The 12,390-nt window shown below is 33.9% G+C and overlaps 1 protein-coding gene across 1 annotated transcript in view; it reads left to right on the top strand.

Annotated features, from left to right (window-relative positions):
• BCAS3 (BCAS3, microtubule associated cell migration factor) overlaps positions 1-12,390 on the top strand; it is a 535,625-nt gene that overhangs the window by 199,468 nt on the left and 323,767 nt on the right. The window contains exon 16 of the mRNA XM_023520385.1: positions 1,436-1,700. Coding sequence (XP_023376153.1) covers positions 1,436-1,700 — 265 coding nt within the window. The remainder of the gene's footprint in view (positions 1-1,435; positions 1,701-12,390) is intronic.

Below are 12,390 nucleotides of genomic sequence, written 5' to 3' on the forward strand. Positions count from 1 at the left end.
AGTATTATTGTCTATATTCATTATACTGTGCATTTGAACTCAATGGCTTATTTACTACTCATTACAAGTTTATACCTTTAAACACTATCAGTCTTATCACCCAAACCCCACCTCTGGTAAGCATCATGTAGTGCTTGTCTTTCTCTGTCTGATTTATCTTGAATAGCATAATGTGCTCAAGGTCCATCTGTGTTGTTGCAAATGGCAAGATATCTTCCTTTCTCAAGGCTGAATTATATTCCATTGTGTATATATATATACACACACACCCCACATCTTTTTTTTTTTTTTTTTCAGTTCATTCATTGATGGGCATTTGGGTTGTCACTGTGTTTTGAGACCTTTTCTTTTCTGCATCCCTCCTCCCTTCAGGGACCTATCTCCATGACTATCGAAGGAACTTCTACTGAATTTTCTTTCAGCTACCCTCACCCCACTGCAAATCCACTCCCCTATATTACAGTTCCAGAATCATCCTTCCAAATTTGAAATCTTGACTCCACTATTTCTTAAATACAACCCAAATACCTCCTGCTCCAACTTTTGCTTACTCTTCTGTTGTTTCTACCTTAACTAGTACTTGTCCATTTCCATCTTATATCTATGCATTTATATCTAAAATGAGATATCTGATATATCTAAATGGGAATCTTTCTCTCCTGTCTTTATAAGTGTATCCTACTTCAAAACTCAATTCCAGAATCTACACCTTTTCAGATAATGTTTTTTTTGTCACTTCTAACCCTCCACCTTTACCAACTCCTTTTCACGTCTTATAAGCAGATTTCATATTTTCCTTCCTTTTTGTTACCACTGTATGTTATACATGTTATACATGGTATGCATACATGTATGTTATACAGTAAATACACATATTGTATTTACATATTATTATAGATATTATATTTTCACAAATTTCTTATATGTCTTTAACTCCTTTTAGGCTGGTAGCCTAAGGACTTATTCACTCCTTTGTTTCTAGTGCTTATTTAGCATGATACCCAGTGAATATTTGTTGAGCGAATGATTAGATTAATTTCCTCAGCTACAATGTATAATGTGTATTTTTATTTTAACTCTTCTATACTCTTTAAAAGACAAATTCGTTTAGAGAAACAAACCTCACTCACGTATCTTTTCTTATAGCTCTGCAGAGTAAAGCTACCTAGCTCATGCTTTCTGACTTAACACTCTGTGTAGCAAGGGATACAATTTCCTACTCTAAATCGTACCAAATCTCTGATATAGAGTTGTGCTCAATATTCACCATGCAGCTCATCTGTAGCATAACATTTTTATTTATAATCTGATTTTAGGTAAATTTGGTAATGAGGCAAGCATTTCTTTTTATATTTGGTGACATGAATGTGATACTCTTAGATAAATGCAAATAGTTTCTCAATCATTTCCGTATTTTTCCATATCTCATTTCTAGGTACAAGACATCTGCTTCAGCCATGACTGTCGCTGGGTTGTGGTCAGCACACTCCGGGGGACATCCCACGTTTTCCCAATCAACCCTTATGGTGGCCAACCTTGTGTTCGAACACATATGTCACCACGAGTTGTGAATCGTATGAGCCGCTTCCAGAAAAGTGCTGGGCTGGAAGAGATTGAACAAGAACTGACATCTAAACAAGGAGGTCGCTGCAGTCCTGTTTCAGGTCTGTCAAGCAGCCCTTCTGGATCACCTCTGCACGGTAAACTTAATTTTCTCTCTCTCCAATGAACCCTACAATCCTCCTTCCCTTTACCCTTAATTTTTGAGATCTGGGATAAAATAAATCCATTTTCCTAACCTGTTCATGCAAAGACAAGATCTTAGGCTCATTTGGGGACATTCTTAATTTATTAAATAACTTAATGAATTGAAGCCAATATAGTAATGGCGATCTTTAAGATGCTGCTTTAACTCCCTAAATCTTTCAATATATAAGGGATACTTGGGGTCATCTGTATGGAATGTGAAGTTTGAAGCTATTTTCATAAATTTAGAGACCGAGTCTCATATCTATATATCTTATCCAGAAAACTCTGTCTTTAAGCAAAGTCAATACTATGTAGTTCATTAAGAAATATTCATTGTTGGAATAGAGTGGTCACGAGTCATGTGTATTTTAGAGCAGTATTTGCATTTTATTTTAAAATACATGTCTGTGGGATTTATACCAATATGTTGCAGGAAAAACAAACAAAATTTATAGCTCAATAATTTATCTCACAGCAAATAGTTGTTTAACTATCACCCCTCCCAATAAATGAAACATTACCAGAACTTGGCTTTTGTGCTCCTTTTCCATTAACAGTAAACCATGATTCTGACTTGTGGTAATCATTTTCTTACTTTTTAAAAATAATTTTCTCCTAAGGAAGTATCCTTATATACCATTTTCCACTTTTATATAAATGGAATTACAGAGCATGTGTAATTTGGTATATTTAACTTCTTTAAAATTATGTTTGTGAGTTTAATTCATGTTGTTCTACGTAGGTTTACTTCTTTTATTTCTATTGCTTCTACATATTCCATTGTACAATCATACTTATTTATTCTTTCTACTACTGTTGATGTATATTTGGGTTGTTTCCAGGGTTGGATTATTATGTATAATGATGCAATGAAAATTTCTGTACTTGCTTCTTGGTGCAAATGTGTACTCATTTCTAAGTGGAAATGCTAGTTTATAATGTATGCAAATCTTGACCGCAGTAGATAATACCAAAGTGGTTGTACCATTTCATTCCCATTGGAAAGACAGAAAATATTTGTTGATATTGATAACACATTTTTTAGAGCATTGCAGATTCTTCTTGACAGATGACCAATTTAGGTTTTTAAGAATAGAAAGTTTTATATAGAGAGATTATGGTTACTACAGAAAAACAGTCTTTATTTAATTGATCTGAAATTCCTATAATATAAAATCAACCATTTAAATGTTAACAATTCAGTGACATTTAGTATAGTCACAGTATTCTGCAACCACCGCTTCTACCTGGTTCCAAAATGTTTCCTTTACTCTAGAAGAAAACCAGGTATACTTTAAGCAGTTACTCCCCATTTCTCTCTCCCCAAGCTCCTAGCAGCCACCAATCTGCTTTCCATTTCAGTGGATTTACCTGTCCTGGGTATTTCATATTAGTGCAGTTGTACAATATATGATCTTTTGTTTCTGGTGTCTTTTCTCTAGTGTAATATTTTTGAGGTATAGCCACATTGTAGTCTGTATCAGTACTTCATTCCTTTTTGTATATGAATATTATTCCATTGTATGTATATACCACAATTATTTTATCCATTCGTCCATGGATGGACATTTGGATTGCTTCCACCTTTTAGCTGTTGTGAATAGTGCTTTTATGAACATGTGTGTACAAGTATTTGTTTGAGTACCTCTTTGCAATTCTTTTTGGCTAAATACCTATCTTTATTTGTTTTAGCTTCTGCCTAAACACATATCCTTTTGTAATACCTAATCAATTCTAGATATATATTTTCTATAGGATGTTTTAAGATAGATTGAAAAAACACAGGTAAATGGAATCTTGGGGAGAAATTGTGTAACTCAAAAAAATTTTTGGACTTGTATTTATTCCTTAGGTGATATTTTAATGCTTTGGCCCTATTCTTTTTATAAGAACAGTTGTTATTCATGTATATTTAAATTGAATAGTGACCCATGACCTTCAAATTTGAGAATATTTTAGAATCAGTTCTAGGTGAAAACAGTCATTTAAGAAAGTATTTAGAATTTTTTAAAAAGTTTAGGAAAGATATGAGATATTCATATTTTTTAGACATTTGAAAGAAATTTACTTAAATAAGTACATTTTTAGGTACAAATATTTTGTCATATAATTAGGTGGTAGTATAGGTTCTTAGAGGACCTTTTGCTTTGTATTGAATATTTTTCTTTACTTGAATTTTACCAAATACTTTATGGGGAGAGATTCAGTGTGCACGTGGGGCAGCTAGGTTGACCAGAGAACCATATGTATTAGTAGAAAAATTAGGAAGGATTTATAGGCCTTACATTTATATATCTTCAGAGAGTATTCTTTTGAGCTTCTTTTTTCTTTCTATTCTTCCTTCTTTATTAAGCATTCTTCATACCATGTTCTGTGCTAGGCTTTGGGCATAATGTGCACACACACAAAAAAAGTCATCTCTGCTCCATGTATCCTCTAGTCCAAGGGGAAAGATAGATATTAAAAGCCTTTGCACAAATACCTTTCAATGTATTTTTGTTGGAGGGTGCAAAGTGCCAATCAGTTAAGGACTTGTCATTTATAAAAAGAACATGTAGTTGAAGAGCAACACTTGAATTTTTGAGTCAAACTCTACTATTTTCTTTCAGCTTAATCGCTCTCACAGCTCTTTTTATATTGTTGCATAAAGCTACCAGCATACATCTCAGAGAGGATATGATAGACTGTTTGACAATAGTGCTGTACTTAACATTTCCTTTTGAAAGCAAAGAATTTCGGACGGCATTTTCCTCCTGATAACACGTATAAAAATTTTATTATGCTGAAATTTCACCCCATTACTCTTTGTAGTTTTTCTTATTTTTAGAGCACCGACATTAGAGTGATGGTCATTTTTCTTCATGTCCTTTTTGTATCTCATATGTCAAAACAAAATGGGCATTGTTGTTGGTTAGTTCTAAAAATGATGTATTTAGAGTTTGTGTGGATAAACAGTCTGATGCTGGTCAAAAACAATGTAAACTTTGAGCAGGGAGGGATTCATCTTGAAAATGAATCATGCTTGGTGGTATTACCGTTGTTTGTGCTCTTTTTAGCAAAGTAAAGGAAACTGTTAAATAACAGTTGATATAGGGATATTTCCTTTTTACTCTCTGGAGTCAGTCCAGTGTAGGTTAGGATTATTTTATCTACTTGCCATTTTTTTTTTTTTAACTTAACAGAGGATGTTTATTTATTTGAAATATATTCTCTCTAAATATCTCTTTCGTTTCCGATCTTGTTGCCTGGACCTTAGTCTATGTGAGGGCTTCTTAACTTAAGACCCCTGGACATGGATAGGAAAAAAATTACATCTTTATGTTTACTATCTTCTAACCAAAATTGTTTCCTTTCATTATGAATATAGACAACCCATGACAGTAATATTAGTAGCACTTGTGACATTGTCAGCACTAAAAATGCAGATGTTTTTAAAACTACAGTATATATGAAATATATGTCTCGAAGTATTTTGAATTACTGAAATATATTTTAAAATAATGTTTATGCTCACCATAGTTTTGAAATTATATATTATATAATATTATTCTTGATTTTAATATTTATTACATATATTACAATAGCAGAACTTAATTTTTAAATGTACCGATAACTATATTTCAATATAATTGGTTTCTTTTGTAATTCTATATATTTTAGTTCATATATTTATAAGCATTATTCAGAGAGAGTCCACAGGCTTTCCCAGACTGTCCAAGCAATCCATGCATAAAAATGATTAAGAACCCCTAATCATTTCTTACTTCATTTATTTCAGTAGTCTCCAGCCTTTTTGTTTATTATCCATGCATTTCCTTTGTTAACCATAAATATGATCTTCCACTCTTCTGCTTAAAGTCTTTCAGTGTCTCACCATACTTTTAGAATGTTAGAGAAGGTCTTATCTTATTTCTAGCTACTTGTCGCACTACACCTAGATTTCTGTGCCCTTCCCTGAATATGCCACATGTGTTCATTTCTTGGCACCTTTCCTGTTTGTATACTTATCTCTACTTGAAATAATTGTTATCCCCTTGAATACCTGCTAAAACCCTACTTAATTATGATCTTGCTAAAGATATCACATCATCTCTTAAGCCTCTCTTAAATATCTCTTGATGTGTCTTCTGTATCAGCCTTGATATTGACACTCTGAATATACTTTGATTATATTATAATATGTTAATTGTTTATTGACATGCCTGTCTGTCTCATTAGACTGACTTTCATGAAGACAAGGTCTTTTCTTGTTTGTATTTGTATCTTTGCACCTTGCATACTATTTGATAAAATGTAGACTCTAAGGCTTTGAGCCAAGTTTCCAAACATCTTTAGATGTGTTTTTAATAAGACAATTTATGGTAACATTGTTGTGCCTTTTAACATCCGCAGCATTCAGTCATTTATTCAGCAACTCTTAATTAGTGTTTACTATTCTAGGCACTATTTTTGAGCTCTAAGAAGATAGCAGTGAACAAGAAGAAAATGTCCCTCTTCCCATGGAGCTGACTTTCTAATGGAATGATACGAATGAGAAACGGGATGGATGGATGGATGGATGGATGGATGGATGGATGGATGGATGGATAGATAGATAGATAGTTTTATATGCTATAGAGAAAAAAAGATAGAAGGAGAATAGGGAATGCCTGGAGAGGATTGCACTTTGAAATTAGAATGCTTCCTGTAGACCTTACAGAGATCATATTTGAACAAAGATCTGATGAAAGTATGGGAGAAAGTCATGCAAATATATGGAGAACATGTTCCAGGCAGAAGGAACAGCTAGTACAAAAATCCCTGAGCTGGGATTGTGCCTCAAGTGTTCAAGGAAAGGCAAGGAGGCCAGTGTGACTGAAGCATAGTTGAAGCTCATAGTAGAAGATGAGATCAGAGAGGAAATGTGGCCAGATCATGTCAGCCTTTGACTTTGACCCAGAGCGAGATGGAGAAGCTGTGGAGAGTTTTGAGAATGAGAGTTTCACGATAAGCTGTGTTTTGGCAGGATCAGAATGGAGATCTGTGTTAAGAATGCACAGTCTGTAGACTGACAAAGGTCGAAGCCTAGTGAGACCAGTTAGGAGTGTATTGCAAAAATCCAAGTGAGAGAAGGTAGGGCTTAGACTCAGTTGTTTATAGTGGAGATTCTGAATAGTTATTGGATTCTTGTTATATTTTGATGGTAGGGCCACTAGGATTTGTGGTATATTTTATGTCAAGTATGAGAGAAGAGAGGAGTCAGAGTGACTAGTAAGGCTTTTGGCCTGAACAGCTGGAAAAATGGGATTGCCATCAAATGAAATGAGAAACAGGGTTAAAGCAAGTTTGGGGATAGGGACAGAATCAGGAATTTTGGACACGTTTTGTATACTTTGTGTCTTTGACCTCCTAGTGATCTTAAGTAGATAGTTGGTTTTATGAGTCCAGAGTTCAGTGGAAAAGACTAGGTTGAGGATATATATTCAGGAGGCATAGATAAAGCCAAAATCTGGCTGAGGTCGCCTTATAAGGGAGTGAGTATTAAAAAAAGAGAAGATGAAGTTGCCCCAGGACTAAGTCCCAGGGTCCTCCTGCATGAAGTAGCCAGTGACATAGAAGGAAAACCTTAGATGAGAAATCCTAGAGGCTAAATGAAGAAATTATTTTTCTGAGAAAAGAGTGATTAATGTGTTAAATTCTGCTAATAGCTAATTAAGACAAGGACTGAGAAAAAGAAAGAATACCGTCAAATTTAGTAATGTAGAATACATGTGACTTTGATAAGAGCAATTTTGTAGAGTGGTAGGGGCCTGACGGGAGTGGATTTTAATAAGAATGGGGAGAGAGAAATTGAAGACTAGTGGTGACAAGTCTTTTGAAGAGCACTGGTATAGGGCAATAGAAAAATGGGGAATAGTTAGAGGGGAGAGATTGCTTTTCTTTTCTCATGGAGGTAAGAAGTGAGGATGGTACTGGAAGCTTTAAGGAGAAAGGCAAAGTTCGGAAAATGCCTATTCTGTAGGAGAATAGGCATTCCTGTACCAGTCAGTACACTTTTGCTGAATGAAGAAACCATTTCTTCCACTTTTATTATGCCCCATGCAAATTGAATGACTTGCCTTTGCTTTCCAGCATCAACACCTTCTTCCTACATCTGAATTACTTTCTGTTTGTTTCTTCTGGTAAACATTGAACGTATCTTCCAAGCTCAGCCTAGCTTATGATGCACTTTCTCCCTCTTAGCATAATGTGTCAATCCTTATGTATTTGTTTCTCTGTTTGCCCTCTTTATCTATACTCATTGCTCACTACTTTCTACCTATTATTTTTAATGATCTCCATTACCAAGGCAAACTTGTTTGGGGAAGCAGTTGGAGGACCTTGGGTTGGACTACGTGGGGTAGAATCTTACCTCCATGACTCTGTAATCTTAGACACATTACATAATCTACCTATGCCTTAATTTTCTTTCTGTAATATGGGGAGAATAATATTGCCTACCTTAGAGAGTTGCTGTGAAAATCAAAGCACTTTGAGTAGTGTTTGGTACATGTCAGATACTCAGTAAAAAAAATAGCTGCTATGATTAGTGTCATTATTAATACTGCTTATTATTGAGGAGATGTATAGGATTGAGTCATTTTTCATATTTTTGTATAATGCCTCTTATCCAGAAACCAGAATAAATGAATAATTCACTGAATAATGAGTGAATGAAATATACTTTGGCCTTATTGTGTACAGGCTTTTATAGCATTTTGGACTCAGTATTGATAAGTCGACATTATTTCTGAAATGAAGGGAGACACTGACACGAAACTGAAAAGTGAAGGTAGTATAATTTTTTTCTTTTTCATTTGTTTTTGCTCATTTTAAATCCATACATCAAAAAATATAGTTTGAAAAGTTAATCCACCTATTCTTGAGCCTTTGCATGTTTTATTTTGCAGATTTGTTTTCCAGTTTAGGTTCAAGAATATAGCACTGACTCTGTGATAGGGCTTTTAAGGAATTTATTTTTTCCTGCTATTTCCATTGTGTTAACAGAGAGATTTTGAATTCACTTCTACATTTAGTTCTCCAGAAGTACTCCAGAGTTCCTGGAAGTGTCTCCTTTCCCATTAACTTTATTAGTCCTCAGGGGAGGAATCATCTTTGATCACAGCTTTTGGCATTTGAATTCCAGATTCTGCTTCTTCCAAATGGAAGTAGTTGAGACTCAGACCTTCAGAGGGGACCTTCGATTTCTTGGACTTGAAGCCTCCATGTTTTAGCAAAGTGCTTTTAAATAACTGGTAGCACCACTTTTCTTCCTTTTAGCATCTGAATGATGCATTATTTTTACCACTCAGAAACTATGTTTATAGCCTTTATTTGATGGTTTATTGTAGTTACTTAACTTTTGTTGATCAGTAGTTTTCTTGATACAAATCACATCACAATTGTAAATACAAAGCAACCACATGCTTCAGCCTTATGTAGTTTCACCTACTCAAGACAGTCAGCAATAATGTGATGTTTCTTAACTTCTCTTTCCATATCACTGTTTACTTGTAGATTGAAGTTTCCATTTGTATGTTTTAATTTTTGCCAAGAAAAATCAATCATGTGCACTGTAGCTCTGCTTTAAATTTTATGCCCCATATGACACAGTATATATATATATAGTATATGCATGTTAAATGGATAAAAATCTTTTGTTAGGCTATCTTAGTTTCGTACCTTGGTTTTTATTGGTTATATGTACTTCGTTGTTTTAGCTCAGATGTTTTGTTTTTAATTGGTTGCTTTCCAATCTAATAATTTTCTTAGTGAATTTGTTGTCTTATAAATTCTTTTATCCTTTTTAAAATGTTGCTATAACATTATGCTACTTTTTACATGTACAATACACCATAAGTATACATATTCAAATCTTTTTATGTTACTTCCTAGTTTCTTAGAGCAGATGAGTTCTTTGGAAAGTGTGTTGAAAAGAGATACCTGAAACAATGTGCTTTCACTTAAGAAGCACTAATTGAAAAAACCATCTATTAAAGTAACATAATTTTTAATAGACTATTTTATAGAGCAGTTTTAGTTTCACAGTAAAATTGAGAGGATGGTTCAGATAGCATAGTTTTCAAAGAAAATAAAATTAACTGTGGAATATCTTTAAAAACTCTTATATTGCTTCTAAATTATAGCTCAAAATTTAGTGCTATAAAAACTGATTAAACTCTATTTGGATATTTTATCTTTTTGTCTATTTCATTTGGGATATGTCACATTTTTTTCTCTCTGAAAGTTTTCCCTCAAAATAAATGCTAGATAAAGTGGTTAGCAGTTGAAGCTAACCTGGAATTTCTTGTTTTACTTTTTACTGCTCATGACATATTTTGTATTTTCTTTGTATTTTTCTATTGGCAAAATCATCGACTCCAGGTTTCAGTAGTTTTGTTTTAAATGGTTAATGAGACAAGCCTCTAGAGGGCGGCCTTTTCTAAACTTTCCTGTGGCTGTAATTACAGCAACTCTGGCACGAACCTGCTGCACTGTGGATGTTGATATAGTCTAAGGTCTTATAGTAACCCAGCTTCCTTCTTACTATGTTTTCTATGATTTATTCCTCAAAGTCTTCTTAGAGAATTAGACTTTGGAACTATATTACTATCAATTACTATCCGTTTTTAGTATTCCATCCAGATACCCAGCTCCTATGAATGAATTTAGATTGTTGCATGGAGGCAGATTTTTTAGTTAATCATTTAAGAAAGGGGTGTCTACATGTTCTGAAAATTCCTTTCTTTGATTCTTTATATGTTGCTATTCAAGGATTTACTTCTGGACTTTATGTGACCAGAGTGATTAAACTCCACTATTGAGACATTATTAGGGCTTATAGTTAATCTCTGCTTCTCTTTTCTGTTAACATTAATTGGAGTTTTATTGTTTTTGTTTACCTATTTAATTTTGTCAAAGACAAATAATACCATAAATTTCTAATGAAAAATGACACTCTCTGCACCACCCCTGCCCATTCTCAGGTGTCATTCTCCAGATGCTGCTTCTTTCAGTTCTTCGTAGGTTCTTCCTTGCTGTTTTCTTTATTTTGCTCCTTTCTGGCAATCACGTTAGTTGGATAATGGATCTCCTACATTAAACCCCTAACTTTCTTTTCTATTTTCTATCGCCATGTCTTTCTGTTTTATTTTATGAGAATATCCCCAAGTTTATCTTTTAACTTTTTTATTGCATTTTTATTTTGGCAACATGTTTTTAATATCCTTTCCTCTGAATGTTTCTTTTATTATCACATTCTTATTTTATAGATGTAATATAGTTTATCTTGTTGAGAGACAGTTATAATTTTTGAAGTTCGTATTGCTCCTTGCATTACCTCTATTTCACTGAGTACCTTTTTCAATATTTTGTTGTGATTATTATCTTTCATATTAGTGCAGTGGTTCTCAATTGAAATTATAATTTACTTAGATAGCCTTAAAAGGTACTGATAAAACAAAATCTCAGACTTTGATAAAACAAAATCTCAGACTGATTAAACAAAAATATTGACCTGAATGTCTAGGAGTCCTTGGCTGATGATTCTTATTTTATTTTGAGATTTTATTATTTATTAACTCATTTCATGCTTTCATTCTTATTCAGCTCATCGACAAATTCGCACTAAAGAGCTGGTCAGAAGCTCTTTGAGCACCAGTGTGTCATACCAGCTTGTAGATCTCACTAGTCTATCAGGTGGGACTGGCAATTTTATTAGGGTACCAATCAATACTATTTGTAGATCTTTTCATTTAGAATAGTCAGTTTTCCCATAAAGGAATCAAACCTCTGTTGGGGGCGGTGTTGGGGTGATGGAGACTTTTTGGCAGTAAACTTAGAAGTTGGTTTTCAAGGAGTTGAAGGAGTTACATTATTTTAGTTTAGTGATTAGAATAACAACAGAAGGATTTGGTTTATCTATTTGCATTACTTTTCCAGTGAGGAAGACAAGTAAGAAAGTTCTGATCAGGTTCCGTTGAACTATTTTTTAAAATCAGTTTTATAAAAATTGGAGAGGGAGAAGAGAGTAGGAATTAGGCTTCTTAGAATACATAATGACCAGTGTCTGAATGACTGACCCAAATAAACAGATTTAGAAATGATCAGACGTGAGAGAGCAGCCATGGGTAGTCTTGAACTTAAAATCTGGCAGGAAGTAAAAATCTGACTGCTGGCTTATAGTTTGTCACCTACAAAAAGGTAAGGGTTACACATACTGAGAAATAAAAACTATTCTTATCATGATAGGGTCTTAGCATAAAATGACATTTAGACTTGGAGGAGGATGAGAAAAGGAAAGGGATTTAAGGTTCATTGAAAAAGTTATTAACTTTGGGCGATGTGTTTTTGCAGGTGAGAATATGGAAGCCAGAATGAGGCACAAGAGTGAAACTATTTCCGAATGGAGAGAGTGGAATTAACGTGGGCATTGTTGTTGTTAGCAGCTTCAGAAGAGACAGGCTATTCCATTTTCAGTGTTAAGAACCATCTCTAGTATGGAACGCTTAATAAATGTTTGATAATATTTCACTCTTGTCTAATTTTGGAGTGGATTGAAATATGCCCACATTTGATAAAACCATGGATGAGAGAAAAATATGAAGTGACAGTACAGATAAA

This window comes from Pteropus vampyrus, unplaced genomic scaffold (genome assembly GCF_000151845.1).
Source record: "Pteropus vampyrus isolate Shadow unplaced genomic scaffold, Pvam_2.0 Scaffold261, whole genome shotgun sequence".
Classification (NCBI taxonomy): Eukaryota; Metazoa; Chordata; class Mammalia; order Chiroptera; family Pteropodidae; genus Pteropus; species Pteropus vampyrus.